This window comes from Rhinopithecus bieti, unplaced genomic scaffold, assembly GCF_001698545.2.
Source record: "Rhinopithecus bieti isolate Rb0 unplaced genomic scaffold, ASM169854v2 scaffold_1452, whole genome shotgun sequence".
Classification (NCBI taxonomy): Eukaryota; Metazoa; Chordata; class Mammalia; order Primates; family Cercopithecidae; genus Rhinopithecus; species Rhinopithecus bieti.
Window position 1 is genome coordinate 10205 of NW_016803399.1, and position 22696 is coordinate 32900.

The window sequence follows — 22696 nt, forward strand, 5'->3', positions numbered from 1 at the left end:
TTGTTCACTCCTTATGAGAATCTAATGCCTTATGATCTGTCACCATCTCCTGTCACCCCCAGATGGGACCATCTAGTTGCAGGAAAACAAGCAGAGGCTCCCACTCATTCTACATTTTGGTGAGTTATATAATTATTTCATTATGTATGAATAATAGTAGAAATAAAGTGCACAATGAATGTAATGTGCTTGAATCATCCTGGTACCATCCCCCACCTCAGGTTCCTGGAAACATTATCTTCCACAAAACCAGTCCCTGGTGCCAACATGGTTGGGGCAGCTGGGTTAACAGATGTGAGACCCCTTTGCCTTGTCTAGGCTTCATGTGCAGATACACATTGTGTGAATGACATCTGATGGCGCCATCGTGCCCTATAGATCATTTTAGGGACACCTCCAGTATTTCATGAAAATTAAAATTTCTTCTAGTGACGAACAAAATGATACTCAGAAGCAAATTTCTGAAGAACAGAGCACTGGAATATCACAAGATGAGATTCTGACTAATAAACAAAAGCAGATAGAAGTGGCTCAAAAGAAAATGAATTCTGAGGTATTTTCTTTAGTTATTTTCAAATGTTTTTATATGTATATATATTTTTAAAATGATGTATTTTGGAAATATAAAGGATTTTTAAGTCATATATATGTGTGTATATATTCTGTATATCCTTTGTCATATATCTACATATGTACATAGAGGATAAATCCATGTTCTGAATTCAACTCCATTTGCCTGCAGCAGTCGAGTAGTGACCTTCACAATGGCCTCAATCCAAAGGAGAAGCATTTGGTATTTTTCATAAGAATTGATGATATTTCCAATATCAAAAATAAGTTTCGCTAGTAAAAACACATTTTCCAGTTTTGGGACATTAGTTTATTTTTTAAAAATATTAATAGAGAAGTGAATTGATTATTTTCACTGATAGGAAAGTCGGAAATGTATAGCTGGGTCAGAGGCCACATTGTGGATGTCATTATCTTTGCTTTTGCAGAGAGGAACAGTTTGCTCCAAGAAGTTTCTCATTTCAATGCAAAGAGCTTTGAAAACAATGACGTGCCATGTTACACATTTAGTGATAATTTATTGATAAGTATTTTATTCCTAGAGAAATAGTTCAGTGTATTTCCCCTATTTCACACTTACTGCTGTTTCAAACATTGTAAAGAGGAAAGAAAAGAAATTGCAATGGCAAATAATCTCGTGATTTCTAAGAAAATCTCTCTAAGTTCTATCTTGTTTACCATTCATATTTTGAAATAAAAGGCTTCTTTTGTATTTATGTGTTTACACCACAGAAGTGATTTTGTGGAGGATCACTAGAAGTAGCATCAGGAAACCTGGGGAAAATCCTGCATCTTGTATACATTTTTTGACCTCTCCTTTTAAGAATCATGATCTTAAATGAGTTCAGTGTTGTATGTAAAAGTGCAATGCTTAGATGCAGACGTGTACAGGGTAGAAGGGTACAGTGCTTAGATGCAGATGTGTACATTGTGGAAGGGTACAATGCTTAGATTTAACCGTTATGAATAAATGTAACTCTTATAACTGAGTATAAAAATATTAGAAATGTAGAATATCGGTACGTTCTTCAGTAAAAGTAACTTAAAGAACTTTAACCTCTGGGTTTCTTTTGTAACTCAGAGAAAGGCTTTTCAAATTCTGAGATTCTTTAAAATTCTCTAGTGATTTATTTTTCATAGTCTTTAAATAAATACTTAAACTTTTGGGAATTTACACTCTATTAGGTTTGAAATTTTGTCCAATTTTTTTTCCAGTTAAATATCCACTATGGGGATTCTTTCATTATACAAATGCACGTTATTTTTTAATTTCAGAAGAAATCATGTATGTCATTCTATTGAGTGCTAATTAAAAGTTCCCTTTGTTTATTTAGCTTTCTCCTTGTCCTAAGAAAGAAAAAGATCTCTTGCATGAAAATAGTACGTTGCAGGAAGAAATTGCCATGCTAAGACTGGAGCTAGACATGATGAAACATCAGAGCCAGCTAAGAGAAGAGAAATATTTGGAGGAAATTGAAAGTGAGAAAAAAGAGAATGATGATCTTCTAAAGGCTATGCAGTTGAATGAGCTCACCGTGGATGATGATACCGCCGTGCTCGTCATTGACAACGGTTCCGGCATGTGCAAGGCTGGATTTGCAGGCGACGATGCCCCCCGGGCTGTCTTCCCTTCCATCGTGGGGCACCCCAGGCACCAGGGCATAATGGGGGGCATGGGTCAGAAGGAGTCCTATGTGGGCAACGAAGCCCAGAGCAAGAGAGGCATCCTGACCCTGAAGTACCCCATGGAGCGCGGCATCATCACCAACTGGGACGACATGGAGAAGATCTGGCACCACACCTTCTACAACGAGCTGTGTGTGGCTCCCAAGGAGCACCCCATCCTGCTGACCGAGGCCCCCCTCAACCCCAAGGCCAACCGCGAGACGATGACCCAGATCATGTTTGAGACCTTCAACACCCCAGCCATGTACGTGGCCATCCAGGCCGCACTGTCCCTGTACACCTCTGGCCGTACCACTGGCATCGTGATGGACTCCGGTGACGGGGTCACCCACAGTGTGCCCATCTATGAGGGGAATGCCCTCCCCCATGCCACCCTGCGCATAGACCTGGCCGGCCGGAACCTGACTGACCACCTCATGAGGCTCCTCACGGAGCGTGGCTACAGCTTCACCACCACGGCTGAGCGGGAAATCGTGCGTGACATCAAGGAGAAGCTGTGCTATGTCGCCCTGGACTTTGAGCAGGAGATGGCCACAGTGGCCTCCAGCTCCTCCCTAGAGAAGAGCTACCAGCTGCCCGATGGCCAGGTCATCACCATCGGCAACGAGCGGTTCCGCTGCCCCGAGGCGCTCTTCCAGCCTTCCTTCCTGGGCATGGAATCCTGTGGCATCCACAAAACTACCTTCAACTCCATCATGAAGTCTGACGTGGACATCCGCAAAGACCTGTACAGCAACACAGTGCTGTCTGGCGGCACCACCATGTACCCTGGCATGGCCGACAGGATGCAGAAGGAGATCACTGCCCTGGCGCCCAGCACAATGAAGATCAAGATCATTGCTCCGCCGGAGCGCAAGTACTCCGTGTGGGTCGGTGGCTCCATCCTGGCCTCGCTGTCCACCTTCCGGCAGATGTGGATCACCAAACAGGAGTATGATGAGTCAGGCCCCTCCATTGTCCACCGCAAATGCTTCTAGGTGGACTGTGACTTAGTTGCGTTACACCCTTTCTTGACAAAACCAAACTTTGCAGAAAACAAGATGAGATTGGCATGGCTTTATTTGTTTTATTGTTTCAATTTTTTTTTTTTTTAATTGGCTTGACTTAGGATTTAAAAACTGGAATGCTGAAGGTGACAGCAGTTGGTTGGAGCGAGCATCCCCCAAAGTTCTACAATGTGGCTGACGACTCTGATTTTACATTGTTCTTCTTTTCAATAGTCATTCCAAATATTGTGAGATGCATTGTTTCAGGAAGCCCCTTGCCCTCCTAAAAGCCACCCCACTTCTCTCTAAGGAGAATGGCCCAGTCCTCTCCCAAGTTCATACAGGGGAGATGATAGCATTGCTTTCGTGTAAATTACGTAATGCAAAGTTTTAAAATCTTTGCCTTAATACTTTTAATTTTGTTTTATTTTGAACAGTTTTCATGGCCCCCTTTTTTGTACCCCAACTCAGGGTGTATGAAGGCTTTTGGTCCCCCTGAGAGTGGCTGGAGGCAGCCAGGGCTTACCTGTACTCTGACTTGAGAAGAATTGGATGAAAGTGCACACCTTAAAAAAAATTGATTGAGGAAGCACAGTATTTCAGTACAGTGGACAACTTAGCATTTTGACAACTGAGAATAAAATGCTTAGTTCTGGACAATGTAAGACACACCAAGGAAACACTGGAAATGGAAATTCAATTATGTCATTGTGAACTGGCTACTGGCTACTGCTCTACGTGATTGTGACCAAAGTCAGATAGCTGAAAGAGACTTCTTTCCAGAGAACAAGACATGAACAGGTTTATTTACAGAAAACAGTGAATTCTCATATATCTAACCTAAAAGATATCAGGTTCTTTCTGAACAAGTCTAATGTAGACAGTAAAATCAACAGGCTAAAAATTAAGCTCCATCAAACAAGATAAACTCTGAGAGAAAAGACAGGGCAGGCCACCATCTTTCCTGTTCAGGCAACTTAGTCATTCCAGCCTGCCCCGACCAGGGGCAGAAGAGATCCCGCAGCGCAGCGCAGCTGCTTTACCAGATCACGGCCAGACTGCTTCTGTAAGCAGGCCCCTGATCCTGTTCTACCTCACTGGACAGGACTTCCCAACTGGGGCCTCCAGCTACCTCCACCAGCATTCCTTGACCAATGGAAATTTGAAATGTTCCTGAGACAGAGCTCCCAGAGAGAGGGGCAGGCCACCTCCTTTGCTGTTTGGATGACTAGCCATTCTGGCCTGCAGGCTTTGGAGAGCCCAAGCTGACAAGGGGTGGAAAAGGTACCACAGCACAGCACAGCCACGCTATGAAAATGTGGCCAGCCTCTTGTTTACGTCAGTCACCGACCACATTTCTGGTCAGTGAGTGAAGTCTTTCAACCAGGGTCTCCGGCTACCTTGACTGCTGTTCTCTGGCTGACAGAGGTCTCAGGCCTCCCTGAGTCAGAGCTCCCAGGGGGAGGACCAGACTGTTTACTGTTTGGGTGACTCAGCCATTTCAGCCTTAGGGCTTCAGAGTGTCTGAGGCAACCAGGGGCTGAAGTGAACCCCCAGCACAGCTCAGCTGCTCTACAAAAACGTGGCCAGACGTTTTTTTAGAGCAAGTCCCTGTTGTTCTTCCTCCTGACTAGGTGAAACTTCTCCACTTGCCTCCAGCCACGTCTTATAGGTGTGTTCAGATTGGCAACAGGTTCACACCTCAGTGGTATAGAGCTCCCAGAGGAAGGGGCAGGCTATCATCTTCCCTGGAAAATATGAGGCAATTAGGGATGGGAGAGGACCCCCAGCATACCACAGCAACCTTCAGAAAAGTGGCCGGACTCTCTGCTTGATGGGCAGGTCTTCCTGGCCTGGGCCTCCAGCCAGCCCACACCGGAGCTATCAAGCCAGCAGCAACTGCCAGTTCCCTGGACAGAGCTTCCAGGAGCCACTGAAATCCTTTCTGCCACGGCCTCTGCAGTGGAACTGCCCTTGCTACCCTCAGAATATCAAGGGAGCAAAGATCCTAAGTGCCATAACAACACCTCCAATAAGCTGCAGTTTACCCAACGAATAAGCCAGTCCGTCTCCCACGTGCACGACACACCCTCCACTGCTCATCACCAGACAGGGAACCCTGGCTTGGGCCCACAGCACAGACCCTCCATCCTGGGCTGATCACACTAAGTGATTGCTGACTCACATGTCTCCGGGATGGAGCGCCCAGGAGAGAAGCAAAGTGGTGGAGCAGCAAGTCAGGTGATGTGGAGCCCAGAGGGCAGGGACAGCTCTCTCTCTAGGGTCCACTTGCCCTCGTGAGACACTTTATCCTGGCACTTTAGGAATGCTGAGGTCAGACCAGCCACATCTCATGTGCAAGATTGCCCAGCAGAGATCAGATCTGAGAGTTCCCCTCTTTAAAAAGAGGACTTGCTTAAAAAAGAAGTCTGGCCACGTTTGTGTAAAGCAACTGTGCTGCGCTGGGGGTTCGCTTTTGAGAGAGTTCTCCTCTGAGACCTGATTTTGCTGTACTTGCCCTGACAGCACACGGGAGTGCAGCACACACCCCAACCTATACCAACTGCTATTGACGAAAAGAATTTTCAGCCCAGAATTTCATGTCCAGCAAAATTAAGCATCATAAGTGAAGGAGAAATAAGATCCTTTTCATACAAGCAAATGCTGAGGGAAATCAGTATCACCAGATCTACCTTATGAGAGCTCCTGAAGGAAGCACTAAATAGGGAAAGAAAAGACCACCACCAGCCACTACAAAACCGCACTGAAGTACATAGACCAGTGATGCTAAAAACCAACCACATACACAAGTCTGCAAAATAACCATCTGACAGCATGACGACAGGATCAAATCCACATGTACCATTACTAACCTTAAATGTAAATGGGCTAAATGCTCCAATTGAAAGACATGGGGGCAAGCTGGATGAAGAACCATACCCATTGGAGTACGCCGTCTTCAAGAAACCCATCTCACATGCCGTGCCATACATAGGCTCAAAATAAAGGAATGGAAAAAATCTTTCAAGCAAATGGAAAACAGAGAAAAGCAGGTGTTGCACTCCTAGTTCCTGACAAAACAGACTATACCATTAAAGATAAAAAAAGAGAAGGACATTACAAAGGTGGTCCTGACATTTGAGAAATCTCATTGTTGCTTGATACCAACCTGGGCTATCTTTATTGCCCAAACCAATAGTGTAACTTGCTGAGGTTGGGGAGCTTAACAGAGAGCCTCTGATCTCCCAAAATTTGGTTGAGATCGAAGGTTGATTTTGTTGTACAACTCTTTTCTGAAGTTTTACTCATTTCCAACAAGGAAGGCAAGTTTTCCTGCTTCCATGACGATGGAGAACAGGCACCTCCTTTCCTGAGTTTCAGCTTGCTTCTTACAGGGAAGGTGAGTGTCAGTTTTTTTCCAGCTTCTAAGATGGCAGAGAACTATGACCAGCCTGAGCCTTATTTCCAGGTAAGTAGCTGAATTAGAGTTTGGTCTTAAAATTTTTCCTTGATGACTAAAATGTAAGATTACCCACCAGCTGCTTTTAATTTCTCCTTAGCATTAGAACACTCAGTAATCATATGGGTTGTGCATTTGTTAGTTTTGCTGAACTCTGTTTGTGTTTGGGGTTTTATTGTTGTTGTTTCATTTTTCTCCCATCTCTTCCTGACTTGGTCAAATCTAAAGGAATGTTCCAAATTGTGGGTAGCAAGGCATCTGAATTGGCTAAATCTCCTGTGGCTTCAAAAACGACAACAATGCAACAACAATGCAAAACAAAACAAAAAGAAAAAACAAAAAACCCCAAGGAAACAAAAAACAAAACAAAACAAAAAAACAAGTCGGGGTGGTCAGGTTCCCACAGCCCGAGTGGCTGCCACCTGACGGCTGATGGAGGTGAGACCTGAGGAAAAGCAGATGGCACTGGGACTGTACCGCTAGGGTTGAAAAACTGAGGTACCCTGAATGGCAGCGAATGAGGTTGGTAGCTGTTCCACCTGCTCCTGGCACACCCTTGCAGAGGGGGCTGGTTGCTCTTTGAGCCAGCTTGGCCTTGTCTGGCATGCACAAGCCTCAGGGAAACAACCGTGCTACAAATGAAACCATATAGAGGAAATGAGCAGCAGGCTCAGGAGCAGGGTGTACGCTGCCTTTGGGGTCCATGTCTCAGGTCTGCTATGGTACTGCAGGGTTTGTGGTTACCAAGAGGTAGACCACAGGCCGTCTTGAGAAGGGCTTTATGTTAAAGTGCAGAAAGCAGGCAGGATTACCACCCAGGGGACTCGGCCTTCTGAGGCCCTGGCCAGACTTAGAATTTGGGACAAGCTGACTCGGAGTATCTGTGTGTAGGTAGCTGGAGCCTGTGAATGCCAGGCAAGGCCAAGCTGGCTCAAAAAGCAACCAGCCACCTCTGCAAGGGTGTGCCTGGAGCAGGTGGACCATCAAGCAACCTCACCCCGTCAAGGAATCAGGGATGGCCAGGTTCCCACAGCCTGAGGGGCTGCCTCCTGATGGCTGATGGAGCAGAGTCCTCAGGAAAAGCAGATAGCACTGGGGCCCTACCTGTAGGGTAGAAGAGCTGATGTACCCTGACCGACAGTGAGTGAGGTTGGTGACTCATCCAGTGACTCCTGGGACACCTTGTAGAAGTGGCTGGTTGCTTTTTGAGCCAACTTGGCCTTTCCCGGCATGCAGAAGCCTCAGTGCAACATCTGTGCTACAAATGGAGCCATGTAGAGAAAACAAGCAGCAGGCTCAGGAGCAGGGTGTGCGCTGCCTTTGGGGCTCCAGTCAGTGCCTCAGGGGTCATAAGGTACTGCATGCTTGTTGGTTGCCAAGAGGCGGACCACAGGCCTTCTTGAGGAGGACTTTATGTTCCAGTGTAAAAAGCAGGCAGGATTACCACCCTGGCGACTCGGCCTTCTGTGGCCATGGTCAGACTTAGAATTTCGCACCAAGACAGGACAAGCTGACTTGGAGGAGTGAGTGGGTAGCTGGTATCTGTGGATACTAGGCAAGGCCAAGCTGGCTCAAAGACGAACCAGCCATCTCTGCAAGGGTGCGCATGGAACGGGTGGAGCAGTCAGCAACCTAGGTTACTCAAGGAAGCTGAGAAGGCTAGGTTCCCACAGCCTGAGTGGCTGCCGCCTGGCAGCTAATGGAGTTGAGACTTGAGGAAAAGCAGATGGCACTGGGACCCTACCTCTATGGTAGAAAAACTGAGGTACCCTGAACGGCAGCAAAAGAGGTTGGTAGCTGTTCCACCTGCTCCTGGCACACCCTTGCAGAGGTGGCTGATTGCTTTTTGAGCCAGCTTGGCCTTGCCTCGCATGCACAAGCCACAGTGCAACTACCGTGCTACAAATGGAACCATATAGAGGAAACGAGCAGCAGGCTCAGGAGCAGGGTGTGCGCTGCCTTTGGGGTTCCAGTCCATGTCTCAGGGCTCCTATGGAAATGCAGGCTTGTTGGTTGCCAAGAGGCAGACCACAGGCCATCTTGAGGAGGACTTTATGTTAAAGTGCAGAAAGCGGGCAGGATTACCACCCAGGGTACCTCGGCCTTCTATAGCCCTGGACAGACTTAGACTTTGGGACAAACTGATTGGGAGTAGCGTGTAAGTAGTTGGGGCCTGTGCATGCCAGGCAAGGCCAAGCTGCCTCAAAGAGCAACCAGCCACCTCTGCAAGGGTGCACCTGGAGTAGGTGCACCATCCAGCAGCCTCAGCTACTCAAGAATGCAGGAATGGCCTGGTTCCCACAACCTAAGTGGCTGCCACCTAATGGCTGATGGAGCAGAGGCCTGAGAAAAAGCAGATTGCATGTTGAACTGTTTAATCCATCTTAAGTTAATTTTTTTATATAAAGGAGATGGCACCAGTTCCTGCCTCAGGGCTCATGTGGCACTGTAGGCCACAGAAGGCCGAGTCCACTGGGTGGTAATCTTGCCTGCTTTCTGCACTTGAACATAAAGTCCTCCTCAAGACGGCCTGTGGTCTGCCTCTTGGCCCTACTTTTAGGGTAGAAGAACTGATGTACCATGTCCATCAGCGAGTGAGGTTGGTGTCTGGTCCCCCTCTCCTGGCGCACCCTTGCAGAGGTGGCTGGTTTCTCTTTGAGCCAGCGTGGCCTTGCCTGGCATGCACAAGCCTCAGTGCAACTACCGTGCTACAAATGGAGCCATGTGGAGGAAATGAGCAGCAGGCACAGGAGCAGGGTGTGCACTGCCTTTGGGGCTCCAGTCAGTGCCTCAGGCCTCGTACGGCAATGCGTACTTGTTGGTTGCGAAGAGGCGGACCACAGGCCGTCTTGAGGAGGGCTTTGTGTTCAAGTGCAGAAAGCAGGTAGGATTACCACTCAGGGGACTCGGCCTTCTGTAGCCCTGGCCAGACTTAGACTCTGGGAAAAGCTGATTTGTAGCAGTGTGTAAGTAGCTGAGGCCTGTGCATGCCAGGCAAGGCCAAGCTGGCTCAAAGAGCAACCAGCCACCTCTGCAAGGGTGCACCTACAGCAGGTGCACCATCCAGCAGCCTCAGCTACTCAAGGACGCAGGAATGACCTGGTTCCCACAAACTGAGTGGCTGTCACCTGATGGAGCAGAGGCCTGAAGAAAACCAGATGGCATGTTGAACTGTTTAATCTGTCTTAATTTTTGTATAAGGGAGATGGCACCAGTTCATGCCTCAGGGCTCATGTGGCACTGTAGGCCAGAGAAAGCCGTGTCCACTGAGTGGTAATCCTGCCTGCTTTCTGCACTTGAACATAAAGTCCTCCTCAAGATGGCCTGTGGTCTGCCTCTCGGCCCTACCTTTAGGGTAGAAGAACTGATGTACCATGTCCATCAGCGAGTGAGGTTGGTAGCTGGTCCACCTGCTTCTGGCACACCCTTGCAGAGGTGGCTGGTTGCTCTTTGAGCCAACTTGGCCTTGCCTGGCATGCAGAAGCCTCAGTGAAACAACTGTGGTATAAATGGAGCCATGTAGAGGAAACGAGCAGCAGGCCCAGGGGCAGGGTGTGCGCTGCCTTTGGGATTCCAGTGAGTGCCTCAGGGGTCGGAAGGCACTGCATGCTTGTTGGTTGCCAAGAGGCGGATCACAGGCTGTTTTGAGGAGAACTTCATGTTCAAGTGCAGAAAGCAGGCAGGATTACCACCCCGGGGACTTGGACTTCTGTGGCCCTGGCCAGACATAGAATTTGGGCCAAGGCAGGGCAAGGTGACTGAGCAGCGTGTAGGTAGCTGGAGCCAGTACATGGAGGCAAGGCCAAGCTGGCTCAAAGAGCAACCAACCAACTCTGGAAGGGTGCACCTGGACCATGTAGGGGAAATGAGCAGCAGGCTCAGGAGCAGGGTGTGCCCTGCCTTTGGGGTCCATGTCTCAGGGCTCCTATGGAACTGCAGGCTTGTTGGTTGCCAAGAGGCAGACCATAGGCCGTCTTGAGGAGGACTTTATGTTCAAGTGCAGAAAGCAGGCAGGATTACTACCCAAGGGACTCGGCCTTCTATGGCCCTGGCCAGACTTAGACTCTGGGAAAAACTGATTCAGAGCAGTGTGTAAGTAGCTGGGGCCTGTGCATGCCAGGCAAGGCCAGGCTGGCTCAAAGAGCAACCAGCCACGTCTGCAAGGCTGCACCTGGAGCAGGTGCACCATCCAGCAACCTCAGCTACTCAAGGACGCAGGGATGGCCAGGTTCACACAGGCTGAGTGGCTTCCACCTAATGACTGATGGAGCAGAGGCCTGAGGAAAAGCAGACGGCACCTTGAACTGTTTAATTCATTGTAAGTTAATTTTTCATAAAGGAGATGGCAGCAGTTCATGCCTCAGGGCTCATGTGGCACTGTAGCCACAGAAGGCCGAGTCCCCTGGGTGGCAATCCTGCCTGCTTTCTGCACTTGAATGAAAAGTCCTTCTCAAGACTGCCTGTGGTCTACCTCTTGGCCTTACCTTTTGGGGTAGAAGAACTGATGTACATGTCCATCAGCGAGTGAGGTTGGTGGCTGCTCCATCTGCTCCTGGCACACCTTGCAGAGGTGACTGGTTGCTCTTTGAGCCAGCTTGGCCTTGCCTGGCATGCACAAGCCTCAGTGCAACTACCGTGGTAAAAATGGAACCATATAGAGGAAATGAGCAGCAGGCTGAGGAGCAGGGTGTGCGCTGCCTTTGGGGTTCCAGTCCATGTCTCAGGGCTCCTATGGAACTGCAGGCTTGTTGGTTACGAAGAGGCAGACCACAGGCCGTCTTGAGGAGGACTTTATGTTCAAGTGCAGAAAGCAGGCAGAATTACCACCCATGGGACTCGGCCTTCTGTGGCCCTGGCCAGACTTAGACCCTGGGAAAAGCTGATTCGGAGCAGTGTGTAAGTAGCTGGGGCCTGTGTATGCCAGGCAAGGCCAAGCTGCCTCAAAGAGCAACCAGCCACCTCTGCAAGGGTGCACGTGGAGCAGGTGCACCATCCAGCAGCCTCAGCTACTCAAGGACGCAGGAATGGCCTGGTTCCCACAACCTGAGTGGCTGCCACCTAATGGCTGAAGGAGCAGAGGCCTGAGGAAAAGCAGATTGCATGTTGAACTGTTTAATCCATCTTAAGTTAATTTTTGTATAAAGGAGATGGCACCAGTTCATGCCTCAGGGCTCGTGTGGCACTGTAGGCCACAGAAGGCCAAGTCCACTGGGTGGTAATCCTGCCTGCTTTCTGCACTTGAACATGAAATTGTCCTCAAGACGGCCTGTGGTCTACCTCTCGGCCCTACCTTTAGGGTAGAAGAACTGATGTACCATGTCCATCAGCGAGTGAGGTTGGTGGCTGCTCCATCTGCTCCTGGCACACCCTTGCAGAGGTGGCTGGTTGCTCTTTGAGCTTGCTTGGCCTTGCCTGACACGCACAAGCGTCAGTGCAACTACGTGCTACAAATGGAACCATATAGAGGAAACGAGCAGCAGGCTGAGGAGCAGGGTGTGCGCTGCCTTTTGGGTTCCATTCCATGTCTCAGGGCTCCTATGGAAATGCGTGCCTGTTGGTTGCCAAGAGGCAGACCACAGGCCGTCTTGAGGAGGACTTTATGTTCAAGTGCAGAAAGCAGGCAGGATTACCACCCATGGGACTCGGCCTTCTGTGGTCCTGGCCAGACTCAGACTTTGGGACAAGCTAATTCAGAGTAGGATGTAAGTAGCTGGGGCCTGTGCATGCCAGGCAAGGCCAAGCCGGCTCAAAGCGCTACTAGCCACCTCTGCAAGAGTGCACCTGGAGCAGGTGGGCCAGCCAGCAACCTCAGCTACTCATGGCCAGGTTCCCACAGGCTGAGTGGCTTCCACCTAATGACTGATGGAGCAGAGGCCTGAAGAAACACAGATGGCACGTTGAACTGTTTAATCCATCTTAAGTTAATTTTTTTGTATAAAGGGGATGGCACCAGTCCAAGCCTCAGGGCTCGTGTGGCACTGTAGGCCACAGAAGGCCGAGTCCCCTGGGTGGTAATCCTGCCTGCTTTCTGCACTTGAACATAAAGTCCTCCTCAAGACAGCCTGTGGTCTGCCTCTCGGCCCTACCTTTCGGGTAGAAGAACTGATGTACCATGTCCATCAGCAAGTGAGGTTGGTAGCTGATCTACCTGCTCCTGGCACACCCTTGCAGAGGTGGCTGGTTGCTCTTTGAGCCAGCTCGGCCTTGCCTGGCATACACAAGCTTCAGTGCAACTACTGTGCTACAAATGGAGCCATGTGGAGGAAACGAGCAGCAGGCTCAGGAGCAAGGTGTGCACTGCCTTTGGGGCTCCAGTCAGTGCCTCAGGCCTCGTACAGCAATGCGTGCCTGTTGGTTGCCAAGAGGCGGACCACAGGCCATCTTGAGGAGGACTTTATGTTCAAGTGCAGAAAGCAGGCAGGATTACCACCCAGGGGACTCGGCCTTCTGTGGCCCTGGCCAGACTTAGACTCTGGGAAAAGCTGATTCAGAGGAGCGTGTAAGTAGCTGGGGCCTGTGCATGCCAGGCAAGGCCAAGCTGGCTCAAAGAGCAACCAGCCACCTCTGCAAGGGTGCACCTGGAGCAGGTGCACCATCCAGCAGCCTCAGCTACTCAAGGACGCAGGGATGGCCAGGTTCACACAGGCTGAGTGGCTTCCACCTAATGACTGATGGAGCAGAGGCCTGAGGAAAAGCAGACGGCACCTTGAACTGTTTAATTCATTGTAAGTTAATTTTCATAAAGGAGATGGCAGCAGTTCATGCCTCAGGGCTCATGTGGCACTGTAGCCACAGAAGGCCGAGTCCCCTGGGTGGCAATCCTGCCTGCTTTCTGCACTTGAATGAAAAGTCCTTCTCAAGACTGCCTGTGGTCTACCTCTTGGCCTTACCTTTTGGGGTAGAAGAACTGATGTACATGTCCATCAGCGAGTGAGGTTGGTGGCTGCTCCATCTGCTCCTGGCACACCTTGCAGAGGTGACTGGTTGCTCTTTGAGCCAGCTTGGCCTTGCCTGGCATGCACAAGCCTCAGTGCAACTACCGTGGTAAAATGGAACCATATAGAGGAAATGAGCAGCAGGCTGAGGAGCAGGGTGTGCGCTGCCTTTGGGGTTCCAGTCCATGTCTCAGGGCTCCTATGGAACTGCAGGCTTGTTGGTTACGAAGAGGCAGACCACAGGCCGTCTTGAGGAGGACTTTATGTTCAAGTGCAGAAAGCAGGCAGAATTACCACCCATGGGACTCGGCCTTCTGTGGCCCTGGCCAGACTTAGACCCTGGGAAAAGCTGATTCGGAGCAGTGTGTAAGTAGCTGGGGCCTGTGTATGCCAGGCAAGGCCAAGCTGCCTCAAAGAGCAACCAGCCACCTCTGCAAGGGTGCACGTGGAGCAGGTGCACCATCCAGCAGCCTCAGCTACTCAAGGACGCAGGAATGGCCTGGTTCCCACAACCTGAGTGGCTGCCACCTAATGGCTGAAGGAGCAGAGGCCTGAGGAAAAGCAGATTGCATGTTGAACTGTTTAATCCATCTTAAGTTAATTTTGTATAAAGGAGATGGCACCAGTTCATGCCTCAGGGGCTCGTGTGGCACTGTAGGCCACAGAAGGCCAAGTCCACTGGGTGGTAATCCTGCCTGCTTTCTGTACTTGAACATGAAATTGTCCTCAAGACGGCCTGTGGTCTACCTCTCGGCCCTACCTTTAGGGTAGAAGAACTGATGTACCATGTCCATCAGCGAGTGAGGTTGGTGGCTGCTCCATCTGCTCCTGGCACACCCTTGCAGAGGTGGCTGGTTGCTCTTTGAGCTTGCTTGGCCTTGCCTGACACGCACAAGCGTCAGTGCAACTACGTGCTACAAATGGAACCATATAGAGGAAACGAGCAGCAGGCTGAGGAGCAGGGTGTGCGCTGCCTTTTGGGTTCCATTCCATGTCTCAGGGCTCCTATGGAAATGCGTGCCTGTTGGTTGCCAAGAGGCAGACCACAGGCCGTCTTGAGGAGGACTTTATGTTCAAGTGCAGAAAGCAGGCAGGATTACCACCCATGGGACTCGGCCTTCTGTGGTCCTGGCCAGACTCAGACTTTGGGACAAGCTAATTCAGAGTAGGATGTAAGTAGCTGGGGCCTGTGCATGCCAGGCAAGGCCAAGCCGGCTCAAAGCGCTACTAGCCACCTCTGCAAGAGTGCACCTGGAGCAGGTGGGCCAGCCAGCAACCTCAGCTACTCATGGCCAGGTTCCCACAGGCTGAGTGGCTTCCACCTAATGACTGATGGAGCAGAGGCCTGAAGAAACACAGATGGCACGTTGAACTGTTTAATCCATCTTAAGTTAATTTTTTTGTATAAAGGGGATGGCACCAGTCCAAGCCTCAGGGCTCGTGTGGCACTGTAGGCCACAGAAGGCCGAGTCCCCTGGGTGGTAATCCTGCCTGCTTTCTGCACTTGAACATAAAGTCCTCCTCAAGACAGCCTGTGGTCTGCCTCTCGGCCCTACCTTTCGGGTAGAAGAACTGATGTACCATGTCCATCAGCAAGTGAGGTTGGTAGCTGATCTACCTGCTCCTGGCACACCCTTGCAGAGGTGGCTGGTTGCTCTTTGAGCCAGCTCGGCCTTGCCTGGCATACACAAGCTTCAGTGCAACTACCGTGCTACAAATGGAGCCATGTGGAGGAAACAAGCAGCAGGCTCAGGAGCAAGGTGTGCACTGCCTTTGGGGCTCCAGTCAGTGCCTCAGGCCTCGTACAGCAATGCGTGCCTGTTGGTTGCCAAGAGGCGGACCACAGGCCATCTTGAGGAGGGCTTTATGTTCAAGTGCAGAAAGCAGGCAGGATTACTACCCAGGGGACTCGGCCTTCTGTGGCCCTGGCCAGACTTAGACTCTGGGAAAAGCTGATTCAGAGGAGCGTGTAAGTAGCTGGGGCCTGTGCATGCCAGGCAAGGCCAAGCTGGCTCAAAAGAGCAACCAGCCACCTCTGCAAGGGTGCACCTGGAGCATGTGCACCATCCAGCAGCCTCAGCTACGCAAGGACGCAGGGATGGCCAGGTTCACACAGGCTGAGTGGCTTCCACCTAATGACTGATGGAGCAGAGGCCTGAGAAAAAGCAGATTGCATGTTGAACTGTTTAATCCATCTTAAGTTAATTTTTGTATAAAGGAGATGGCACACCAGTTCATGCCTCAGGGCTCATGTGGCACTGTAGGCCACAGAAGGCCGAGTCCCCTGGGTGGTAATCCTGCCTGCTTTCTGCACTTGAATGAAAAGTCCTCCTCAAGATGGCCCGTGGTCTACCTCTCAGCCCTACCTTTAGGGTAGAAGAACTGATGTACCATGTCCATCAGCGAGTGAGGTTGGTGGCTGCTCCATCTGCTCCTGGCACACCCTTGCAGAGGTGACTGGTTGCTGTTTGAGCTTGCTTGGCCTTGCCTGACATGCACAAGCCACAGTGCAACTACCGTGCTACAAATGGAACCATATAGAGGAAATGAGCATCAGGCTGAGGAGCAGGGTGTGCGCTGCCTTTTGGGTTCCATTTCACGTCTCAGGGCTCCTATGGAAGTGCAGGCTTGTTGGTTGCCAAGAGGCAGACCACAGGCCGTCCTGAGGAGGACTTTATTTTCAAGTGCAGAAAGCGGTCAGGATTACCACCCAGGGGACTTGGCCTTCTGTGGCCCTGGGCAGACATAGACTTTGGGACAAGCTGATTTCGAGCATCGTGTAAGTAGCTGAGGCGTGTGTATGCCAGGCAAGGCCAAGCTGGCTCAAAGAGCAACCAGCCACCTCTGCAAGGGTGCACCTGAAGCAGGTGCACCATCCGGCAACCTCAGTTACTCAAGGATGCAGGAATGGCCAGGTTCCCACAACCTGAGTGGCTGCCACCTAAAGACTGATGGAGCAGAGACCTGAGGGAAAGCAGATGGTATTTTGACCCTACCTCTAGGGTAGAAAAACTGACGTACCCTAACCGGTAGCGAGTGATGTTGGTCACTCTTCCGCTGGCTCCTGGCACACCCTTGCAGAGGTGGCTGGTTGCTCTTTGAGCCAGCTTGGCTTTGCCTGGCATGCACAAGCCTCAGTGCAACAACCGTGGTACAAATGGAACCATGTAGAGGAAGTGAGCAACAGGTTCAGGAGCAGGGTGTGTGCTGCCTTTGGTGTTCTGGTTTATTCCTTAGGTCTCCTATGACAACGCAGGCTTCTTGCTTGCCAAGACGCAGATCACAGGCCGTTTTGAGGAGGACTTTACGTTCAAGTGCAGAAAGCAGCCAGGATTACCACCCCAGGGACTTGGTCTTCTGTGGCCTTGGCCAGAGTTGGAATTTCGGCCAAGGCAGGTCAAGCTGACTCTGTGCAGCGTGTAGGTAGCCGGGGCCTGTGCATGCCAGGCAAGGCCAAGTTGGCTCAAAGAGCAACCAGCCACCTCTGCAAGGGTGCGCCTGGAGCAGGTGGGCAGCCACCAACCTCACCCAGTCAAGGAAGCAGGGATTGCCAGGTTCCTACAGCCTGGGGGCTGCCTTCTGATGACTGATTTAGCAGAGTCCTCAGGAAAAGCAGATAGCACTGGGCCCTACCTGTAGGGTAGAAGAACTGATGTACCCCGACTGGAAGCGCATGAGGTTGTTGACTCATCCACCGACTCCTGGCACACCCTTGCAGAAGTGGCTCGTTGCTCTTTGAGGCAACTTGGCCCTGCCTGGCATGCAGAAGCCTCAGTGCAGCAACTGTGCTACAAATGGAGCCATGTAGAGGCAACGAGCAGCAGGCTCAGAAGCAGGGTGTGTGCTGCCTTTGGGGCTCAAGTCAGTGCCTCAGGGCTCATGTGGCAATGTGTGCTTGTTGGTTGCCAAGGGGCAGACCACAGGCCATCTTGAGTAGGACTTTGCGTTCAAATGCAGAAAGCAGGCAGGATTACCACTCAGGGAAGTTGGCCTTCTGTGGCCCTGGCCAGACGTAGAATTTGGGACAAGCTGACTCAGAGCAGCCTGTAAGTTACTGGGGCCTGTGCATGCCAGGCAAGGCTAAGCTGGCTCAAATAGCAACCAGACACCTCTGCAAGGGTGTGCCTGGAGCAGATGGGCCAGCCAGCAACCTCACCCACTCAAGGAAGCAGGGATGTTGAGATTCCCACAGTCTGAGTGGCTGCCACCTAATGGCTGATGGAACAGAGGCCTGAGGAAATGCAGATGGCACGTTGAACTGTTTAATCCGTCTTAATTTTTGTATAAAGCAGATGGCACCAGTGCATGCCTCAGGGCTCGTGTGGCACTGTGGGCCACGGAAGGCCGAGTCCCTTGGGTGGTAATCCTGCCTGCTTTCTGCACTTGAGCATAAAGTCCTACTCAAGACGGCCTGTGGTCTGCCTCTCGCCCTACCTTTAGGGTAGAAAAACTGATGTACCATGTCCATCAGTGAGTGAGTTTGGTGGCTGGTCCACCTCCTCCTGCAGAGGTGGCTGGTTGCTCTTTGAGCTTGCTTGGCCTTGATGCAGAAGCCTCAGTGCAACAACCGTGCTACATATGGAGCCACATGGAGGAAACGAGCAGCCGGCTCAGGAGCAGGGTGAGTGTTGCCTTTTGGTCTCCAGTTCATGCCTCAGGGCTTCTATGGCACTGCAGCCTTCTTGGTTGCGAAGATGCAGACCACAGGCCGTTTTGAGGAGGACTTTTTGTTCAAGTGCAGAAAGCAGGCAGGATTACCACCCAGGGGGCTCGGCCTTCTGTGGCCCTGGCCAGACTTAGAATTTGGGCCAAGGCAGGACAAGCTGACTCGGAGCACCGTGTAGTTAGCTGGGGCCTGTGCTTGCCGCGTAAGGCTAAGCTGGTTCTTGGAGCAATGAGTTACCTCTACAAGGGTGTGCCTAGAGCAGTTGGACCAGCCACCACCCTCACCCAGTCAAGGAAGCAGGGATGGCCAGGTTCCTATAACCTGAGTGACTTCCTCCTGATAGCTGAGGGAACAGAGGCCTCAGGTAAAGCAGATAGCACTGGGACTCTACCTGCAGGGTAGAAGTGATGTACCTCGACTTGCAGCGAGTGAGGTTGGTGGCTCATCCACCGACTCCTTGCACACCCTTGCAGAAGTGGCTGGTTGCTCTTTGAGCCAGCTTGGCCTTCCCCGGCATGCACAAGCCTCAGTGCAACAACCGTGCTACAAATGAAGCCACAGAGGAAATGAGCAGCAGACTCAGGAGCAGGGTGTGCGCTGCCTTTGGGGCTCTAGTCCATGCCTCAGGGCTCATATGGCACTTCGGGTTTCTTGGTTGCCAAGAGGCAGACCACAGGCCGTCTCGAGGAAGACTTTATGTTCAAGTGCAGAAAGTCGCCAGAATTACCCCCTGGGGGACTCAACTTCTGTGGCCGTGGCCTGACTTAGAATTTGGCCCATGGCCGCACAGGCTCACTCAGAGCAGCGTGTCAGTACCTTGTGCCTGTGCATGCCAGGCAAGGCCAAGCTGGCTCAAAGAGCAACCAGCCTCTTCTGCAAGGGTGTGCCAGGAGCCGGTGGACCAGCCACTAACCTCACCCACTCAAGGAAGCAGGGATGGCCAGGTTCACACAGCGTGAGTGGCTGCCACCTCATGGCTGATGGAGCAGAGGCCTGAGGAAAAGCAGATGGCACTGTGGCCTTACCTTTAGCGTAGGAGAACTGATGTCCCATGTCCTGTAGCGAGTGATGTTGGTGGCTGGTCTGTCTTCTGTTGGCACACCCTTGCAGAGGTGGCTGGTTGCTCTTTGAGCCAGCTTGGCCTTGCCCGGCATGTAGAAGCCTCAGTGCAACAACCGTGCTACAAATGGAGCCACACAGAAAATAAGCAGCAGGCTCAGGAGCAGGGTGTGCGCTGCCTTTGGTGCTCCAGTCCATGCCTCAGGGCTACTATGGCACTGTGGTCTTGTTGGTTGCCAAAAGGCAGACCACAGGCTGTCTTGAGGAGGACTTTATGTTAAAGTGCAGAAAGTGGGCAGGATTACCACCCAGGGGACTCGGCCTTCTGTGTCCCTGGCCAGACTTAGAATTTAGGAAAAGGCAGAACAAGCTCACTTGGAGCAGCGTGTCAGTAGCTGGGGCCTGTTTATTGCAGGCAAAGCCAAGGTGGCTCAAGAGCAACCAGCCACTTCTGCTAGGGTGGGCCTGGGGTCCGGAGGGTGGTAGCCCTCTGCATGGGGCCTGCAAGCCTGTATTTTCCTTCTGCAGTTACCTAGCAGAGGTTTCCCAAGAGGCTCTGCCTCTGCAGCATGCTTCTTCCTGGAAACAGTGGGAGGTGGTTTTCCAGGGTGGAAGCCTTCAACAATGGTTAAGCACTGTCTTCTTGATGCTGACCTCGTGATAGTGAGTTCTCATGAGATCTGGTTTTATAGCAAGGTGTGGCACCTTTTTCCTCTCAGTCTGCTCCTTCTCCTGCCACGTGAAACATCTTGCCCCTTGGCCTTCTGGTATGATCAGGAAGCACCTGAGTCTTCCCAGAAGCAGAAGCCACTGTGTTTCCTTTGCAGCCTGCAGAACCGTGAGCCAATTCAACTTTCTTTATGATCATGCAGACAGTTAGTACTGTGAACTCAAGCCATGAAATGCCTTCAAGGCCTTTTCCCCATTGTCTTGGCAATTAGTGCTCAGCTTCTTTTCATGCAAATATCTGAAGGCTGCGTGAATTTTTTCCTTGAAATTGGACTTTTCTTTTACCACATTGCCAGGCTGTGACAAAGATAGCTGATGGTGTAGAAGCAGGTTCAGAAGTGGATAAAAGACAGAGGTCGGGAGAATTGGGAGAACTTAGAAGACAGCAAGGTGAGGAAAAGTTTGGAGCACTGTAGAGAATTGTGAAATGCTTGTGATGAGAAGGCTGACAGAAGGATGGACAGTGAAGGCCAGACTTAAAAGGTCTCAGATGAAAATGAGGAATTTCCTGTTAACAAGAGCCAAGGTTCCATTTGATTGGCCTAACAGAGAACGTGGCTGCACAGTGACCCTGACCTGGAGATCTGTGAAACTATGAACTTGGGGGTGATGATTTAGGATATATCTTGTGGAATAAACATCTAGGCAGCATAGCTCAAGAGGTGTCCTGTCTGCGTCGAACAGCCTGTGTTATGTATGAGCCTAAGGAATGACCTCAAGTTGGAACTTCTATTTAAACGAGAAGCGGAGCTCAAAAGTTTGGAAAATTTGCAGCCTGGCCAAGTGGTCAAAAAGAAAAGCTATTTTCTTTTTGAAAATAGGATAGCTAACAGCTAATAGCTAATAAAATAGAAAATAGCTAATGGGGAAAATTCAAGAAGGTTCAGGGTATTTGCATAAAAAGGAGCTTAGTGCAAGCAGCCAAGACAAAGGGTAAAAGGCCTTGAAGGCATTTCAGAGACCTTTGCAGTGGCCCTTGCTGTCACAGGTCCTGGGGCCTAGCAGAGACGAATGGTTTCCTGGGCCAGCTGCATGGCCCCACTTCTGTGTGCATCATAAGGACACGGCTGCCTTCATCCCTGCAGCTGGAGCTCCAGCCATGACTGAAAGATGCACAGATAGAGCTTGGGTCACTGCTTCAGAGGTGGCTCCAAGCCTTGATGTCTTCCACATAGTGTTAAGCCATTAGGTGCACAGAGCAAGAGACCAGAGGCTGGGGAGCCTCCGTCTAGACTCCAGATGATGTACAGAAAAACCTGGGTGTGCAGGCAGGAGCCTTTCCAAGAGCCAGAGCCTCATGGAAAACCTCTACTAGGGCAGCAAAGAAGGGACATAGAGGGTTGAAGCCCCCACACAGGGAGGCTCCATTCTCCAAACCCCAGATTCATAGACCCACCACCAGCTTGCACCCTGAGTGTGGAAAAGCCACAGGCACTCAACCTCAGCCCTCTCCATGAGAGGCAGCCTTGGGTGCTGAACGCTGCAAAGCCGCAGGTGCAGATCTGTCCAAGGCCTTGGGAGCCCAGCCTCCACATCCCTGTGCCCCGGATGTGGGACAAGGATTCAGAAAGGATGATTTTGGAGCTGTCGGATTGAGTGACTGGCCTCCTGGGTAATGGATGTCCACGTATCCTGTGAATCCCATGTGTTTTGTTTTTCTTTCTGGCAATTTTTTTTTTCTGTTGCCTGGAATGCTTACCCATTGGCTGTACAATCATTGTACCTTGGAAGTAGTTAACTTGCTTTATAATTCAGAAACTCAGGGGCAGAAAGGACTGTAGCCTTGTCTCAGATGAGACTTTGGGCTTTGGACATTTGAGTAAATGCTGGAATTATTTAAGATTTGGGGGACTGTAGGGAAGGCATCATTGTATTTTGCAGTGTGAGAAAGGAGATTTGGGAGACCAGGGACAGAATAATGTGATTTGGCTCTGTGTCGCTACCAAAACTCCTGTGGAATTGTAACGGGAAAAGTTAAATGTGGGGACGAGTGGATGGTGATTTAATCATGGTGGAGGGTGGAGGTTGGAAGGTAGGGTGGTGAGGAGCATTGTGGGGATTGTGGTGGGGTTCGGGGGAAAGGCAGGGGTGGGAGGCAGATCCTTCACAAATGGTTAAATATCATCTTTTTAATGCTGTCCTTCTGAAAGTTTGCTTCATGATTTAGGGGCTTTGAGATTCAATGAATACTGGCCTGCTGGGTTTTGGATGTGCATTGGGCCTGTGGTCCCATTTGTATTATTTTTCTGGGAAATTTCTTCCCTTTGGATTGAGAAAGCTTACCCAATGTCTGTACCATCATTGTACCTTAAAAGAACTCCATTTGAAATTCAGGGACTCACAGGCAGAAGAGACTGTAGCCTTGTATCAGATAAGACTTTGGACTTTTTACATTTGAGTTAATGCTGGTACGAGTTAAGGCTTTTGGAAACATTTGAAAAGGCATGACTGTATTTTACTCTGTGAGAATGACATGAGATTCAGGGGGAGGAGGTCCAGGGAAGAATAATATGGTTTGGCTGTATTTCTCTAGAAAAACTCATGTGGAATTGCAATCCCAAATGTTGGAGGTGGAGCCTGGTGGGAGGTGATTTAATCATGGATG

The 22696-nt window shown here is 50.5% G+C and overlaps 1 protein-coding gene across 4 annotated transcripts in view; it reads left to right on the forward strand.

Annotated features, from left to right (window-relative positions):
* LOC108536047 (actin, cytoplasmic 1-like) overlaps nt 1–22696 on the forward strand; it is a 42582-nt gene that overhangs the window by 8945 nt on the left and 10941 nt on the right. For all 4 annotated transcript variants that reach the window (XM_017882525.1, XM_017882536.1, XM_017882533.1 and 1 more), the window contains exons 3-4: nt 430–553; nt 1905–6642. In XM_017882525.1, coding sequence (XP_017738014.1) covers nt 430–553; nt 1905–3233 — 1453 coding nt within the window. In that variant the 3' untranslated portion in view covers nt 3234–6642. The remainder of the gene's footprint in view (nt 1–429; nt 554–1904; nt 6643–22696) is intronic.